The 17,871-nt window shown below is 52.7% G+C and overlaps 5 protein-coding genes across 6 annotated transcripts; 4 read left to right on the forward strand and 1 right to left on the reverse strand.

Annotated features, from left to right (window-relative positions):
• Positions 1-190: 190 nt before the first annotated feature.
• LMH87_000403 (uncharacterized protein) lies at positions 191-664 on the forward strand (the record flags this gene model as incomplete). Its single annotated transcript, XM_056198305.1, has 3 exons — positions 191-351; positions 563-580; positions 640-664. 3 exons carry the CDS (start codon positions 191-193, stop codon positions 662-664), a joined length of 204 nt encoding a protein of 67 aa, XP_056055268.1.
• Positions 665-858: 194 nt separating this feature from the next.
• Positions 859-10,431, forward strand: LMH87_000404 (uncharacterized protein; the record flags this gene model as incomplete). 2 transcript variants are annotated; one of them, XM_056198306.1, is made up of 2 exons in its annotated part: positions 859-9,405; positions 9,475-10,431. In XM_056198306.1, 2 exons carry the CDS (start codon positions 859-861, stop codon positions 10,429-10,431), a joined length of 9,504 nt encoding a protein of 3,167 aa, XP_056055269.1. The 2 variants fall into 2 exon arrangements, with proteins under 2 accessions (XP_056055269.1, XP_056055270.1); XM_056198307.1 differs by having other exon boundaries at positions 6,760-10,431.
• Positions 10,432-11,323: 892 nt separating this feature from the next.
• On the reverse strand, positions 11,324-11,631 carry LMH87_000405 (uncharacterized protein; the record flags this gene model as incomplete). The annotated part of the gene is made up of 2 exons (XM_056198308.1): positions 11,324-11,508; positions 11,556-11,631. 2 exons carry the CDS (start codon positions 11,629-11,631, stop codon positions 11,324-11,326), a joined length of 261 nt encoding a protein of 86 aa, XP_056055271.1.
• Positions 11,632-14,620: 2,989 nt separating this feature from the next.
• On the forward strand, positions 14,621-16,590 carry LMH87_000406 (uncharacterized protein; the record flags this gene model as incomplete). Its single annotated transcript, XM_056198309.1, has 2 exons — positions 14,621-16,237; positions 16,309-16,590. The coding sequence occupies 2 exons, from the start codon at positions 14,621-14,623 to the stop codon at positions 16,588-16,590; spliced, it is 1,899 nt and encodes a 632-aa protein (XP_056055272.1).
• Positions 16,591-16,990: 400 nt separating this feature from the next.
• Positions 16,991-17,796, forward strand: LMH87_000407 (uncharacterized protein; the record flags this gene model as incomplete). The annotated part of the gene is made up of 2 exons (XM_056198311.1): positions 16,991-17,147; positions 17,231-17,796. 2 exons carry the CDS (start codon positions 16,991-16,993, stop codon positions 17,794-17,796), a joined length of 723 nt encoding a protein of 240 aa, XP_056055273.1.
• Positions 17,797-17,871: the final 75 nt, after the last annotated feature.

The raw sequence follows: 17,871 nt of genomic DNA on the forward strand, positions 1-17,871 counted from the left end.
TCCAACCCCGACTCAGACATGATTATGCTGCTTTCCTCTCCGCGTCGCACTACCCTAGACAAAACGCGACAACACGTGACCCCTCACAGCAGCCACAGCCGCCACAGTGTGTACCAGTAGGCTAGCCACACCTCATCATCCCAGTGGCTACAGCGGTACTCTGTGCTCAGCCCAACGTCATGCCACTGTCATGGTCAAGCAACGGCTCATTCAGGCACAAAATGGCGCTAAAATACAGCTAAAGTCTCCCGAGGTCCAGTGCATTACAGCGGGCTCTCAGCGACGCCTCAGGGCTCCTGCAGCACATCTCCACCACCGGCTACTGCAACCTTCGCCTGAGTGCTTGGCCTGGTCGGTCGGACGCTCCATTGCTGCCCTGCCTTGGCCTTGTAACTACCTGACCGGCTAGCTAACTTGGGTATCGCACACGTCATTGTCCGACCTTGCTCTCCTCTCCACCATAGTTGTCCATCTCTACCTAGGTACTGCACATCATACACAGCTGCACCAGCACTTGTCATTCTGCTGGCTGCACTGCGTTTAATATCTCATCTCGCCATAGCCACCCTTCCCCTCCATTGTAAGCCATCCTTGCAATCCTTGTCGCCTTGGCCCAGACGGCTAACACTCATCGGCAAGACGCAGCCCCTCCATCGGCTGCTAGTGAACCGCGTCTTATCCACACTCCGACAGCTTTCCTCGCTTCACCTCCCTACGACGACGCAATTGTGCCAGCCATTCTCGCATTCGGTATCAAATGTTGGCATTCTCAAGACCTTAATCCTACTGCGAACGAAACTATAAACTACCACCAGCCTCCAGTCTCCCGGCCCGGGTTACGGCTACACAACAGCCGCCATGTTGGAAGGGCTCGTTGCTGGACTGCTGAACCGCTTCCTGGGCATGTACGTCAAGAACTTTGACCCTACACAGCTCAAGGTCGGTATATGGTCTGGCGATGTCAAGCTGCGCAATCTCGAGCTGCGCCGTGAGGCCCTTGACCAGCTGAAGCTCCCCATCAATGTCGTCAACGGCCACCTCGGCGAGCTGACCCTCGTCATTCCCTGGTCCAATATCCGCGGCGCTCCCGTCAAGGTCTTCATAGAGGATGTCTACCTGCTCGCCAGCCCCAAGGAGGAGGCTGAGCACGATGAGGATGAGGAGGAAAGCCGCCGTCAGCGCGTCAAGATGGAGAAGCTTGACAGCGCCGAACTGCTCAAGGAACGGAATCGTGAAGGCATGAGTGCCGAAGAGCAACAGAAGAACCAGAGTTTTACGCAAAATCTGGTTACAAAAATTGTCGACAACCTTCAAGTCACCATCAAGAACATCCACGTTCGATACGAAGATTCCATCTCCGCACCAGGCCACCCCTTTGCCTTGGGACTGACTCTCGAGGAGTTTAGTGCTGTCAGCACCGACGGCCAGTGGAAGCCCACATTCATTCAGGATTCATCCCATGTCACCCACAAACTTGCTACCCTCGGCGCTCTCGCCGTGTACTGGAACACCGATACCAGCTTGTTTGCTGACCAAGACATTGAAAACACTCCTCGAGAAGAAATGCTTTCGCAGTTTCGAAAAATGGTAGGCAAAACAGAAGCTGCATATGGGAACCACCAGTACATTCTGCGACCGGTCAATGGACAAGCAAAGATTGAACTCGATAAGAGCGGCGACGTGCAGATTCCAAAGTTCAAGGCAAATCTGTTGTTCGAAGAAATTGGTTTGGTACTGGATGACGACCAATATCGCGATGCACTAATGATGGTGGATTTGTTCCATTACTTCATCCGCCATCAAGAATATAAAAAACTGCAGCCAAAGGGTGTGACTGTCAAGGACGATCCTCGTGCGTGGTTCCGATTTGCTGGTAATGCCGTTTTGGGCAAGATTCACGAGCGAAATCGTAAATGGTCCTGGGACTACTTCAAAGAACGCCGTGATGATCGAATACGCTACATCGAACTGTTCAAGAAAAAGAAACAACAACAGCCATTGACCCCCGAAGAAAACGAAGATCTGTCCAAGTTAGAGTGGAAGCTTGATTACGAAGATTTGCGTTTTTGGCGGTCGCTGGCCCGAAACCAGCTCAAGAAGGAAAATGCTGCGGCGCTTAAGAAGCCCCAAGAACAGCAACAAACCGGATGGCTTTCGTGGATGTGGGGATCCAAGCCCGAGGGTAACATCCAGGAGAACGAAGAAAATACGCAAATGACGGAAGAGCAACGAAAAGAACTCTACAACATGATTGATTGGGACGAAAAGACGGCAATAGCTGAGTCTGTCGATCTCCCCAGGGAAGCCATCAAGCTCTGCTTGGAAGCTTCGCTGAGCACGGGTAGCTTCACGCTGAAGAAGAATGCGAACCACAACCCTACGGATCTCCTCAGTCTTCACTTTGACGTCTTCAAAGCAAAGGCTTTGCAAAGAACCGACTCAACTTTGCTCAATGTCAGCCTAGGCGGCTTGCGAGTCAATGATGGCACCACCGCCGATAGTTTATATCCCGAGATCGTTCGAGTCAAAGATGCCCCATCCACAGAAAGGCGAAAGAGATTGTCTTTACTTGAACTCGAAGCTTCGGAGGATGAGCCATTCTTCTCATTCGAAGTTGAAAAGAACCCTCTCGAAAGAGAGGGCGACATTGCCGTCGTCGGAAAATTGAAACCCCTCGAAATCGTTTGGAATCCAAACTTTGTTGTTGGCATTGTCGAATTCTTCAGACCACCGGAGCGACACCTAGAGTCAATCACTGCTCTGATGGAATCCGCAGGGGCCACAGTTGAGGGACTCAGAGAGCAAACGCGAGCTGGTCTTGAGTTCGCTCTTGAAGAACACAAGACGATCAATGCCGAGCTTGACTTGCAAGCGCCGCTTATCATTGTGCCCGTCAGCATCACCACCCAGGACTCGACTTGCTTGATTGTTGATGCCGGTCATATTCATGTCAACAGCGAACTAGTGGACAAGAGCACGATGAAGGAGATACAGTCCAAGCAAAAGCACTCTTACAGCGATGAGGACTTCAAGCGTCTGGAGTCTGCAATGTACGACAGATTTCTCGTAAAACTTACATCAACTCAAGTCCTCATCGGTCCGTCTATCAAAGAGACGAAGCAGCACCTTGCACAAGGCGGATCACAATTCCACGTCGTCGAGCAGATCAACGTTGATTTCGTGGTGGCCACCTCAATCATACCAAAGGCACCCAACTTGACCAAGCTCAAGGTATCTGGTCACCTGCCTCTATTACATGCAATGGTGTCCGACTCCAAATACAAAAACTTGATGCGAATCATCGACGTTGCGATTCCGAAACTGGGCGATGAAGCACCTCAACCCCAGCAGGCACCTGTATCACGCCCACGAGCCGTCAGCTCTGTATCCACCAAGTCTCGCCGAAAGACCTTGCGAGAGAGACGCCTCTCATCTGCTATTGATGTATTGCAGCCACATACTGCGGTTATTCTGGGCGACATCGACGACGAAGATGAGGATGATTTCGAAGATGCCTCTGACGGGACGGCCAATCAGCATTTGAAAATCCAGCAGCGAGTGTTCCAATTCGACTTCAAAGTCGACACCCTCAAGGGCTCCCTATTCCGAAGTGACCCTGATAGAAACAAGCCAGATACGTTGCTCGTGGAGCTCGTGGCCGAACGTTTTGACTTGGCCTTCTACACTAGGCAGTACGACATGGCTGCCGAAGTGTCCCTTGGTGCGGTGACTGTGGATGACTTTGTTGACAACCCCTCCGAAGAATTTAAATCGATAGTATCGTCCGGAGACAGCGAAGATCTACAAGCGGGTCGCAGTTTGGTGAATTTCAAACTAGTGAGAGTCAAGAAAGAATCGCCGGAGTTCATGCCCATATACGAAGGTATCGAGACCAACATCACCACCTCAGTGTCAACCATCAACCTGGTGGTAACCAGAAAAACGCTGCTTACACTTTTGGACTTTATCTTGATAACGTTTACGAATTCTGATGAAGAGCCTGAGGTCAATCAAATTACCGCGTCGGAGTCTGATGAAAGCTCATCAGACGGAGAGGAGCAGTTGACCGAGGCCAACAAAAACGCCGCTGCCGGCTCTATCCGCGTCAAGGTTGATCTCAAGAGTATTCGACTGATCCTGAACAATGATGGGATCCGACTCGCGACGCTCTCTTTTAACAAGGCTGACGTTGGAATCTTCCTACGCGGGAAAACGATGCGTATATCTGCCAAGCTCGGAGACTTGCAACTCCTGGACGACGTCAACCAGGGAGTCCCCGAGGACTCGAATCTTCGCAAGCTAGTCACGATTCAAGGAGATGATTTGGCCGACTTTAGATATGAGACGTTCGATCCTTCGAATAGCAAGGCTTACCCGGGCTACGATAGCTCCATCTTCCTGAGAGCTGGCTCAGTGAAGGTGAACTTCCTTGAGGAGCCTTTCAGGAAAATCATCGACTTCCTGGTCAAGTTTGGCAAAATGCAGGCCCTTTACAACGCTGCTCGCCAAGCAGCCATGAACCGCGCAAACCAAATACAGCAAAGCCCGAGCAAGATCCATTTCGATGTAGTTGTCAACACACCTATTGTCGTATTTCCAAGAGTCGTCCTTCCCGGCGAGGGCAACAGAGACGTCATCACAGCTTACCTTGGTGAGATCTATGCCCAGAACAAGTTTGTGCCAATCGACGATAGCGCCGACGCAGACATTGCCATGAAAATTTCTGTAGGCATCAGAAATATTAGGCTTACCTCAGAATTCAGCTATTCTGGCGACCGATCTGAAGAGCTGGAGATGATTGACCAGGTTGATCTCGGGTTCAATATCACTCACGCAGAACACAAGCCTGGTGTCAAACGGCCTGATACAGAAATCGAAGGCTCAGTCTCTGACATTAAACTTCGTCTGACACAACACCAGCTGCGTTTCTTGATGGAAATCTCTCGTTCCGTTCCAGCAGCCTTTGCTGGAGAAGGCAATGATCCAGAAGAGGAAGCTGCAAAGATGGTGGACGAGAGCACCCTGGAACGCGCTAGGAGCGCTCCTTCAGCCGAGAATGATGAGTCGGATCAACCATTAGTGGATTTGTCTCCCGAACTCTCGTCTATTGAGAATGCCTGGACCACTCTTGATCTCGTATTCAAAGTTCATACTATTGGGCTGGAACTGATCTTGGCTGCAGAGGAAGATGAGCCCCTTGGTGATCTATCTGCATCAAGCCTTTCTCGATTCTCTCTCGACGAGACTAAAGTTAAGACACGCATGCTTTCAGACGGATCACTCGAAGCAGAGCTTTTGATACAGTCATTTTCCATCTTCGATACTCGCCCTCGCGACTCGAACAAGTTCCGCCGCATCATGACCTCTAACAATAAGGAAGCACAGCAATTGATGGCCAGCGTTACTATGTCAGGTGGCAGAGAAAGGAATTTGATTGCGATGGCAACAATTGACAGTCCTCGAGTAATTTTCGCTCTGGACTACCTCTTCGCAGTCCAAAAGTTCGTTTCCGAAGGCCTGATTGTTGACGAATCGAGCCCTATGGATGACGAGAGTGTTGGAGAGACCATTGATGGCTCTGATAAGGACTCTACACAAGTCACTCGACCAGGCTCTGCGTCTCGAAAGTCTACATCAATCATGTCTAGACAAGCAGGAGCAACTGAAAATGACGGCAAAGAGGTGGAAGCCAAAAAGCCGACTATCAACATGGGCTTCCGAATAAATCTGGTGGATGCGCAGGTCATCCTTATTGCTAATCCAGTCACTTCTAGCTCTGAAGCTATTGTCCTTAGCATCAGACAGGTTCTTCTGTCGAAACAACATGCCCTCACCTTCCAAGTTTCACAAATCGGCATGTTCCTTTGTCGCATGGACAAATTCGAGACGTCAAGACTACGAATCATTGACGACTTCTCGATTCAGTTGAACATGGATAGCTCTCAGGCGGAGCTGACCAACATTCACTTGGAAATCGAACCGCTTATTCTGCGCCTATCATTACGTGATATCCTCCTTGCCCTCCAGATTATTGGCAAAGCAAGTGAATTGTCAAGTATTGACACGAAAGAACCTGAGGAGACCGCCGCCGAACAGAAAGCTCGAAAGCTTCGTAAGGCAGGCCTGAGCCAAAGAGCGTCTAGCGGCCGCACATCCACCATGGCAAAGACCAGAGCCACCAAAACGACAGCAGCAAAGACCACTAAAGCAGTGCAAGCCGCGATAAAAACTGTGACTCGACACGAAGAACTATCTGCGACTGTTGAAGGAGTTCGTATCGTCCTGATCGGTGACTTGCACGAACTACCCATCCTTGATATTGGTATCAAGGACTTCACAGCCACTGCTGAGAATTGGTCCTCAAGTCTCAAAGCCGAAGCCGCTATCGACATGTACTCTAACGTGTATAATTTCTCCAAATCCAGCTGGGAGCCACTTCTGGAACCTTGGCAAGTCGGCCTAGGTGTCGCGCGCGATCCGAAATCTGGACTTCTCTCTATCGATGTGACCTCCAAAAAGACTTTCGACATCACGGTCACCACCGCGACAATTGCCCTTGCATCCAAATCGTTTGACTTTCTCACGACAGAGCAAGACGTTCTCGGGAAACCTCGCGGAGTGGAAGCACCTTATAAAATTCGGAACTACACTGGCTTCGGCGTTTCACTAGAGTCGAAGAGCCCGATTAGCGAGGAACCAATCACGTTGCGCTTGGATGACGGCCAAGAGGGCCCGTGGAGCTTCGAACACTGGGAGAAGATGCGCGAGAACCTTTTGACCGAAGCGAATCAAAACAGCGCCGTCATTGAGCTGGAAGGTAGCGGCTTCGATCCCGTGAAGAATGTACTTCTGAACAGAGAGGGCGAGTTCCTGTATGGACTTCGACCGAAAGCCAACAATGTGCTTCACAGGCTCTGCGTTGAGGTCACTCTTGGCGACGACAATGTCAAATACGTGACCTTGCGCTCTCCTTTGGTTGTGGAGAATGCGACACAGATCCCCGTCGAGCTCGGCGTCTATGATACGCAAGAGGGACATCTCCTGAAGATCGAGAAAATTGCGCCAGGCGAATCGCGACCTCTCCCTGTGGGCGCCGTGTACGAAAAGTCCGCATTGGTTCGCCCGGATGGTGGGTTCGGTTACCAATGGAGCACAGACAAACTATGGTGGCGCGATCTATTGGATCGACCGACAAAGCAGCTTGTTTGCAAAGGCGGCAACGGTGATCCGTTTTACTTCCAAGCTCATGCGGAGTTCAGCAAATCCAACCCTATGACACGAACGTATCCCTATATGAAGATCAAGTTGTCCGCTCCGGTCACCATTGAGAACTTGCTACCATACGACTTTAAATACAGAATCTACGACAAGAATACGAAGAAAGACTGGTCCAACTTTCTGCGCAAAGGTGGCGTCAGCCCCGTTCATGTTGTCGAGCTTTCGCATCTGTTGCTTCTGAGCATCGACATGCAGGACACGGTCTTCAAAGCAAGCGATTTCTCCATTATCAACCCGGGCAGAAGCGAGGACTTCCGCAAAGAGACTAAACTTGTAGTCAAAGATGAACAAGGACTACCCCTCAATCTCAGTCTGCACTATTTCAAGATCCCCAAGAGTGGAGGTGCTTTCAAAGTCACGATTTACAGTCCATATGTTGTTTTGAACAAGTCAGGACTCGATCTGAACATCAAGGCCAAGAGTTTCTTGCAAAATGCCCGAACAGCGGCTGGTCAGTCTGCACTCATCAGCTACGACGACGAGAATGCCAAGGCACTGCCGTTCATGTTCTCTTACGGCAGCAGCGAGGATAACCGCAATCGCGCGCTGCTCAAATTTGGAGACTCGGAATGGAGCAAACCGCAAAGTTTCGACGCCATTGGAAGCAACTCGGAAGTAATCCTCAATTCGGCCACAAAAAACAAGGAAATCCACATTGGTATTACCGTCAACTCTGGTGAGGGCAAGTACAAAATGACGAGAGTTGTTACGCTTTCGCCACGTTTCGTGCTCGAGAATAAGCTTGGCGAAGAGATCTACGTTCGCGAGTCCAGCTCACCCGGATTCCTGACTTTGGCGCAAGCCGCTCTTCGGCCCTTGCATTTCATGCAAAAGGGATCAGTCAAGCAGCTGAGCCTTTGCTATGCAGGGGTCGACAGTCACTGGACAGCGCCATTCAATATAGCAGACATTGGCACAACGCACATCAAGATTGCTAAGCCTGGCCAGCGCCAACGCCTTATCCGTGCCGAGATTCTGATGGAAGATGCTACTGTGTTTATTCAACTGAGCATGGAAACGAAGAACTGGCCTTTCTCCATTCGCAACGAAAGCGACACTGAGTTCACGTTCTACCAGGCCAATCCTACCGTCGAGGAGGATGATGACGAGGATAGAAGCGGCTGGAAGCCTATTCGCTACAGACTTCCACCACGAAGCATCATGCCATATGCCTGGGACTTCCCAGCCGCCAAATTCCGTGAACTTGTTATTGCTACGGGCGGTAAGGAACGTCACGTCAAGTTGGCCGAAATCGGTAACCAGATCCCTATGAAATTCCTCGGATCTGGTGGGCAGCAAAAGATCATCGACATCAACGTGGCTGCAGATGGGCCAACGCAAACACTGATCCTCAGCAACTTCCGCACCAGCCAGAGTGTGTACAAGCCGAAGGCTTTGTCGCGGACAAATACTGGTACAGACGGCTTTGAAGTGAAAGACCAAGATACTGGAGAGACATTCCGTGCTCAACTCCGACTGTCGGGCATCGGTGTGTCGCTTATCAACTCTCAGCTAAAAGAGCTGGCATACGTCAGCTTGAAAGATGTTCAGCTCCGCTATAGCGATTCTCCAGTGATCCAAACCGTTGCTTTGGAAGTAAAATGGATGCAGATCGACAATCAACTCTACGGTGGCATCTTCCCTATGGTTCTTTACCCAAGTGTGGTACAGAAAAAGGCGAATGAGGTTGATGCTCACCCGTCACTACATGCCATGGTCAGCAGAGTCAAGGACGACTCTTACGGCGTCACATACATCAAATATGCATCTATTCTCTTGCAGCAGATGACCCTCGAGCTTGACGAAGATTTCATCTTTGCACTACTCGACTTTTCGAATGTCAAGGGCGCAAGCTGGACAATGGTTGAAGAAGAAGGCAAATTGTGCGACGAAAGTCTCGATATCCCCGAGCCACGTCAGATGCAGTCTGGACAAGACATTTACTTTGAGGTCCTGAACATTCAGCCGATGCAAGTCGATCTCAGCTTTATGCGCACGGAGCGCGTCAACGCCGAAGATAAGACTTCAACGCGCAACCCGCTCATGTTTGTCCTGAATGTCCTGACCATGGCCCTTGGCAACGTCAACGATGCACCTATACGATTCAATGCGCTCTTGCTGGATAACGTGCGTGTCACGCCACAAGTGCTGATACAGAACATCTCCAACCACTACAGTCAAGAAGTCATGTATCAGATCCACAAGATTCTCGGGTCAGCTGATTTCTTGGGCAACCCAGTCGGTCTGTTCAACAATATTTCGTCGGGAGTTACGGACATTTTCTACGAGCCTTACCAAGGACTCATTCTATCGGACAAGCCCGAAGAGTTTGGACTCGGTATCGCCAAGGGTGCAGCATCATTCGCGAAAAAGACCGTGTTTGGCTTCAGCGACAGTTTCTCCAAGTTCACGGGCAGTCTGAGCAAAGGTCTGGCAGCAGCATCGCTAGACAAACAGTTTCAAGACCGCCGACGCATCACGCGCGCGAGAAACCGGCCCAAGCATGCACTGTACGGTGTCACTGCAGGCGCAAACAGCTTATTCACGAGTGTTGCGTCCGGTGTCGGAGGCCTAGCCCGCAAGCCGCTAGAGGGCGCAGAGCAAGAAGGTGCTCTGGGTTTCTTCAAGGGTGTCGGCAAGGGCGTACTTGGTCTTGCGACGAAGCCGGCCGTCGGTGTCCTGGACATGGCGAGTAATCTGAGCGAAGGCATCCGCAATACTACGACAGTCTTTGATGGAACGGAGCTGGACCGCTCACGATTCCCACGCTTCATTTCGAATGACGGTGTCGTGCGCCCGTTCAACGCGCGCGAAGCCATGGGACAGTACTGGCTGAAGCAGGTCGACAATGGCAAATACTTTGACGAGCAGTACATTGGTCATCTTGAGCTCCCCCGCGAAGACATGGTGGTTATGGTTACGTACGCGCGCATCCTGCTTATCCGTTCGAAGCGCCTTACGAGCGAGTGGGACGTCCCGCTCAAGGACATCCAAACCATTGCCAAGGAGCGCACCGGAGTCAGCCTGATTCTACGAGGCGGCGCCAACGGGCCGTTTGTTCCGGTGGGAGGCGGCAGCGAGAGAAATTTCCTGTACAAGATGGTGGGAGTTGCGGTAGAGGAGTTTAATCGTCGCTTTAGAGGAGGCGAGTGATTGAATCTCAACTACTATTGTCCGTCGATGAGGAGAGATGGAGGTGCGCGAAAGAAGCAAAAGAAGATATTGCATTGCTTGTTGATGGGAGTTTGATTGTGCAAGTTTTTCCTATGTTTCTTGTTTTACCATGGGCCGAATCTTTTTGTTCGTTCTGCATAAGAGAAAAAGAGTAGCGGTGATGCTACGATTGACGATGTGTCACAAGAGAGCATCCTTATAGTATATAATTATGCAGCCAATATTTACAAGGCATCCTCATCTGATCGCTGTGCATAACCAGCTACGCCAAGCTCGCGCATGATAGCGAGCTGCTGGACAGATCAGGACTCACCGAGCAAACGGGGCTCGTACATCTGGCAATTTTTATCGATCCCAAAAGAAAAACTCACTCATATATCCGCGCTACTTGGCCCGGCAAGAACGGATGTTGCTACCCCAGACTGCATGCGATTCTGTCGCGTGTCTACTTACCGAAGCTGGGGAACTTTGGTGTGGGGGAGGCAGGGGGGAGCTGAGTGAGGGGAAAGGACTGTCTGGGCCGGAGGCGGCCGATGAAGACGTTTCCCCTCACCACCCCTGCTCTGGGGAAACGTGAACAGTGCGGCAAAATATATCTACGGGGTAGACTTCTGGGGTAGAAGGAATGCAGGATGAATTACAGCAAAGTCCAGCAGAGAGAGTATGCGCTTCAAAAGCGGCAATCGTCGGATTGTGTGCCCTATGTGAGGCTAGGTTTACATGCCCTGGTGGCGCGTCCTGAAGAGCATCCTTTTCTTCTAATTTTTTTTTTGGTGTTATCTGGCAGGTGTGTGAGTGAGTGGCGGCCAGTCACGGGCCGAATAGAGTGTTCGAATGGCGAGAATGCACTGCATCTAGAAAACTATGCCGCTTACTTGCGCAGGCTCGAGTGTCTGTGGCGTATCTTGTAGGCCAGTGGGTGTGCGGCCAGCCTTGCAGGGCCAGTAGTTGGTTGGTCGGGAAATTTAAACGAGAGGCAAACAAGACGTGGAGGCTGAGGGAAAGGGGGGACTGGCCATCCCGCTGATTGACAGAACAAAGTGCTGAGTGGTCGCGCTGGTTGGTGTTAGTGCGCTTCATGGTGGCGGCGGTTGCCCACCTACAATGCTTGGAAACAAAGGCCGTAGTAATGTCCAAGCCCAGACAACGCCTCCAGACTCGGTAGTGCCACAATGCCATTATCGGGAATGCGCCTCTCGTTCAAGGTGGTGGTGGTTGGTGGCGGCGGTGCATGGCTTGCATCGGAGCCGGCCGATACATGAGTGAGCTGCGTTGGCTAGGTCAAGGATTGATCAGGATCGCTTGCAGGCATGTTGACAGCACTGTAACCGCCATCTTGCTGTAGGGAAAAAGAGTGAGATGGCACCAAGAGCAGCGACGAAACTGTGACTTTCTGGAACAAGTCTGAAAGAGACCAGTGGCAGCTGCAAGACACCTTTAGCGCCCTCCCCGAGAGTGTCTCTGCTGAGCGGCCGAGGCTGTCGTCGCACTGATCTGGTGGCTGATGGCGCTGTAATCCTGGAATAGCCACGCCATAAGTTACCCACAGAACGCCGCGGTGGCCCCCAGAGACCCCGCAAGTGCAAGTCTGGGGTGCTCGCGGTAAAAGTTTTGACAGCACGAGACCATGCAGCAACGAGCCTGTGGAGACTCCCCCGGCAAACGAATTGACCGAGTCAACGATATGCGACGAAGTTGATAATTCGGTCGAAGTGCCATTTGCCGCGCAGTATCAGCTTCACAGAACTGCCACAACTCCACCCGCCCAGCGCGCAATTTCGTTCGTTGTCTCCTAGTAATGGCTCGTACGCTGACTGGCCGCCACATTACTCGCAGCCTCAGGAGATTTGGCGCTGAGTGCCCGAGCAGCAATCTCACCGCGCCGAGCCAGTGGTTGGCCTGCGACCACTATTCCTTCTTCTTTAGGGCACAAGCCCGGCGCGGTGGCGGAACCAAAGTTCCAGCAGGCTTCCAATTTGGGGCCAAGTGCTGATCGACCGCACCAGGGCTTGCGGGTGGCGACAAGGGGGGAACCAGTTTTCCGTGCATGTCTTGGAGCCGCGCCGAGAGAAAGCTACCCACTCGGCGGCATTGGCAACTCTTTTTTTTTTTTTTTCTGTCCCGCTGACACGGGCATTCGGCGGTGGTGCTTTTGGGACAGCTCCCGTCTTCGCTTCGACGTCTAGGAACTTGAGAGCAATTAGTGTCTCTTCAAACATGCTAAAACTGCAGGATAAGTCAGATTGGCTCACCGGAAGAATAAGCAAAGCATCTGCGCCGTTTCATTGGTAGTGAGACTGCAGCTGGTGCTTGCATGTCTGGGGATGGACCCTGCACGCGACCCGCTAGAAAAACGAGTCGAGATCCACAGCTCGGTGTATTCGCGTGAGTAAAAGCTTATCTAGGCTGTGATAGACAAGTTGCCGGAACGGAGAAAAGCCAGGGAGGAGCGATAGGGGCTTCTGGTGTTGGATGGTGATGGCGATGGTGATAACCAGTACGATAGATTATGCAGAGTTGAAGATTAATAAGGAGATGAGCCGATAACGAGCGGTGGCGGCCTGGCAGCTGGCAAGCACCAGGCCGCCAGCCAGCTGGCAGACCCAGCAGACTGACAAGTCGGCGTTTGCTCGTTTGCACAACCCGAACATTGCTTCAAACCCACCATCTTGCTACATGAATTATGATATTTAACCCACAACCTTAAATTCCCCATGTATCTTTGTCCATTTCAGCCATCCGAGCCGTTGAATCAGTGGGGAGGCACTCGCGCATGCAACTGATACGGGTGGACGGGCAAGACGGGGTAGACCAGGAGCCAGAATACAGCATGTGAGTGGCCCGCTTTCCGCTAGAAACTACCAGTCCTTACGGAGTACCTGGAGGTGGAACGAGGCCTCAAGCTGAGCATGTAGGGATTTGGAAATGCGATCCCATTTTGTGCGAGGCGCCTCGACAGGATAAGCCTCCCGTCAATCAGCGTTGGCTACGGGCAGACTATGCTGGGACGAACCGACGTCGCGGGGCGTGTGGAACGAGCCAGACCATACAACGCCAGCATCTAGAATTGCTGCATGACCAGCACAAACCCCATGGCGCACTCGAGCCCAAAGCAGCAGCGCGCGCTAACGACTGATAACCCGAGCCTGGTTGTGTGGGTGTGGCAGTCTGATAGGCCACGCTGGATAATTTATCGACAGGAGTGCAGCTCCGAGATGCGAGGAAGACAAGGAAAGAGAACGGCCCAGAGACAGCAGCGCAACAGCGACTAGACCCAGTACTGCTCAGGAGCGGCCAGCTCCGACATATCAAAGTCAAAGAATAGCTCTCGCCATGCCCCAAAATGCAAAATCGTAGCCTCATGGGCCCGAGCATCCGACGACGTACATGCGACGCTGTCTACTCCGTACATGGGTTGACAGTAATACCGGGCTTGCTCTCAGGACACACCATCAACCGTCGAGCAATTATACTTCTGGGATTATTACTCCGTACAGTGCAAGGGTTCGCTTCGCAGCGCTCCAATATGAGTACAGCCTTCCCCACACGGAATTCTATCAGACTATCATGCACTGCTGAAGCCTCTCCAACGCGAGGCGCTCCTAGTGCGGCCCCTCTGCTGCAAAAGGTCCCTCCTTGGACTCTTGGACATGGCTCTGTGCTGGGCTAGTGGGCTAGCGCAGCCATGTTCCTTGTCCCGCTCCACGTCCGCTTCTGTCTTGGACTCCGGGCTGGCGTCGCAGAGAGCCGCTAGAAGGAACCCCAAGCCGAGAGTGCCTGCCATTCTGACAAGCCTCGCCACAACCAGCGCCCGGCGACCCCGGTGGATACAAAAACTCGTGTGTGCCGTCACGCAGAAACCCTTTCGCTATTCCTCAGGTCCTTTTCCTCCGTCCCGTCTCTCTCTTTCCCTCGTCGCCTCTGGTAAGGACAGCTTCGGTTGCTTCTCTGCGCTGTTTCGCTGTCAACCAGCAATCTCACTTGTGAGCCCTTTGCTGCAATTGCTTCTGCATTTGCGCCTAGCAGCTTTGGGTAGCCTTCTGCTTTTGTGCCGCCGGCCGTTTACAGACAACGCGATTCAAAAGACCAAAAAAAAAAAAACACGGCCTAGCAAGCTCACTTGTTTTTTGTTCCCCGCATCTTCAACGACGCCAAAACTTCAGTCGCCATGGCCGATACACACCAGAACGCCGAGAAGGCGATGCACGAGACCACGCCCGGTCTGCGACGCAACTCTGACCCTGCTCTTGAGCCCGAACATCAGCACACCCACGGGCACCTTCACCACGCGCCTGGCGTCGCACCCACCAACGATGTCATATACACAAAGGGAACCGACATCCCGATGCATAAGCACACAGATGGTGCAGGCTCTGGTACCCCGCCTTACTACAGCGAAGAGGAGAAACCACAGCCAGGCATTTTGGCCCAGCACGATGTTGAGGGCCAATCTGAGTACAAGTCTTCGTTCCGTACTTTTTACGACGGCCCTGGTCGCATTATCGTCCACGCCTTCTTCTTCCTCCTCTTCACCGGCTGGTGGATTGCCTCTCTGATTCTGCATCGTAATGACAAGAATTGGATTGTTCCTTTCCTTGTCTGGCTCTGCGTTGTTCTGCGCATCATCTTCTGGCATGTTCCTAGTCGCTATGTTAGCAACGGCATTCGCAGCGGCTGGAAACATACCGCTGTCATGGTCTATAACAGGATCCCCTCCAAGTGGCGCACTCCCGCTGGTGCTTTTGTCACCATCGCTGCCATGCTTGTCGGCTCCTTTGTCACGAAAGAAAGCGTCAACAACACCCGTGGCAACCGTGCCATTAGTCTGCTCGGAATGGCCATCATCCTCGGCTGCTTCTGGGCCACCAGCGCCCACCGAACCAGGGTCAACTGGCGCACTGTCATTGGAGGCATGCTCGCCCAGTACGTTATTGGTCTGTTCGTTCTTCGCACCGGCGCCGGTTACTCTATTTTCCGCTTCATTGCCGACCGCGCTGGCGATTTGCTTGGATTCGCCAAAGACGGAGTCATTTTCCTGACTGACGAAGACACGGCTGCCAAGCCCTGGTTCTTCATTGGTGTCATTCCTGCCATCATTTTCTTCATTTCTCTTGTCCAGGTGCTCTACTATATTGGATTCATCCAGTGGTTCATCAAGAAGTTTGCCACCTTTGTCTTCTGGGCCCTCGGTGTATCCGGTGCCGAAGCGGTTGTCGCTGCCGCTACTCCCTTCATTGGACAAGGAGAGTCTGCCATGTTGGTCCGACCTTTCGTCGCGCACATGACCAACGCCGAGATTCATCAAATTCTCACATGTGGTTTCGCCACCATTTCTGGTTCCGTTCTTGTCGGCTATATTGGTCTGGGTCTGAATAAGGAAGCTCTCGTATCTTCCTGCATCATGTCCATCCCGGCCTCACTAGCCATCTCCAAGCTGCGCTACCCTGAGACGGAGGAGACTCTCACCGCCGGTCGTGTTGTGATCCCTGATGACGATGAACACAAGGCTGAGAACTTCTTGCATGCGTTCGCTAATGGCGCGTGGCTTGGCATCAAGATTGGTGGCACCATTGTGGCATCGCTTCTTTGCATTATTGCCGTTGTCGGCCTTATCAATGGTCTCCTTACCTGGTGGGGTCACTACCTGAACATCAACAACCCTAAGTTGACTCTGCAAACAATCCTGGGCTACATCCTCTTCCCTGTTGCCTTTTTGCTTGGTGTTCCTCAAAACAAACACGAGCTCCTCAGCGTCGCTCGCCTGATCGCGGAAAAGATCATCACCGTAAGTTTACTATGATTGGCAGTGCCGCCAGTGCAATTCTTCAGAATATGTGAATAACTCTGCTATTTCAGAACGAGTACAACGCTTTCCATGCTCTTACCACGGAAGCGGCTTACGCCGATCTCAGCCCTCGCTCCCAACTCATTGCAACCTATGCTCTCTGTGGATTCGGCAACATCGGCTCGCTCGGTATCCAGATTGGCATTCTGTCTCAACTGGCCCCTGCTCGCGCCGGTGATGTTTCGCGCCTCGCTTTCTCTGCCCTGGTTTCTGGTGTCTTTTCCACCCTCACCTCGGCTGCAGTTGCTGGTCTTGTCGTCACGGACCAGACTACGATTATCAAGGGAAATTAAGCGTTCCAGAGCATGTATGGACATGTTAGGTTACGCAGCGTAGGGGGAAACCGTAAAACAGCGATTACGACATCGTTTTTTGTAGTGTATATGCAGTTATGAGATATCCGCCCATATGGGCATTCACCAAACCTTGAATATCAAGAATGCAAATAAATTGATATCGACGGTGCATCAGAAAACCAGAATTGACGAGAGACTGCATTGCTGAATGAATCCTGGCTGTCGTATTCATCATCCCAAAACGTAAATGCTGTGTACCCCACAACGCCCCCGCGGCCCCGACTACCGGCGCCGGGTCCGGAATCTGGGTTATAAAAGCAAGGCCCGCCGCTCTCCGCGCCCTCCAAATCCACACTTCACATCCACGGAGACGGCTAGTTACGCAGGGCCACCGACAATGGGAACAGTGTCGCACAGAAAGTACATACGATGGTACCCAGACGAGGCTTCCGAGCCGACATCTACAGTGGTCCTGACATCCCCAGAGAACCGCTTCGTCGATCTGCGCATTCTGCTGCCTCCCGACGGCGCTGCAGAACTAAGCAATGAACCCAGTCCGTCCGCCCTACTCCCTCCCCCAAACCCAAAGCTCAAATTCCAACCTTCGAACTCTCTTGCTGACATGCGGTGTTTGCAGCGGGCGAGCTGCCCCTCGAGAGGCTCGACTGGGCCATTGCCGGCACGACCATCTCCGAGCCCGCCGTCGCGCCGACCGGCGAGCCGATCCGCCGCTCGACCTTTAGCCACTGGGTGAGCTCGCGCGACGCGGACCCGACGGGCGTGTCGGACGTGGGCGACATGTACCCGCAAGAGGACGGCACGACGCTCGAAAAGGGCGAAATGGTCAACCCGGCGACGGGCCGCGCCACGGCGTACGACGAGCTGTGGACGGACCGTCTGGCGCCGACGAGCGACGCCATTGCCGTGCTGCGCGTCGACGACGGGGCGGTCAAGGGACTGGTCGTGTGGATTGGGCAGCTGTGCCAGGCGCTGGTGCGCGATGGCGACGGCATCGCGCTGGAGCGATGGGAGAAGACGGAGGGCAGCGACGAGGAGGAGGGCACGTGGACGAGGACGGTGCGCATGGGGAGCAGCAGGAAGCTGCCGTGCGAGGACGTCCTGACGGGCAAGGTCGCGCTGGAAAAGGATGGTGCTGTGGCGTGCCAGGGAGACATGTGGCAGGTGATTGAGCTCTCTTCGTAGGACGAAGAGGAAGTGTTCTTTGCTTTGTAGGCTTGAATTGCCCTGTGTTTCGACTTGGCGCCCTGGTTCTTCGAA

This window comes from Akanthomyces muscarius, chromosome 6 (assembly GCF_028009165.1).
Source record: "Akanthomyces muscarius strain Ve6 chromosome 6, whole genome shotgun sequence".
NCBI classification, from domain to species: domain Eukaryota; kingdom Fungi; phylum Ascomycota; class Sordariomycetes; order Hypocreales; family Cordycipitaceae; genus Akanthomyces; species Akanthomyces muscarius.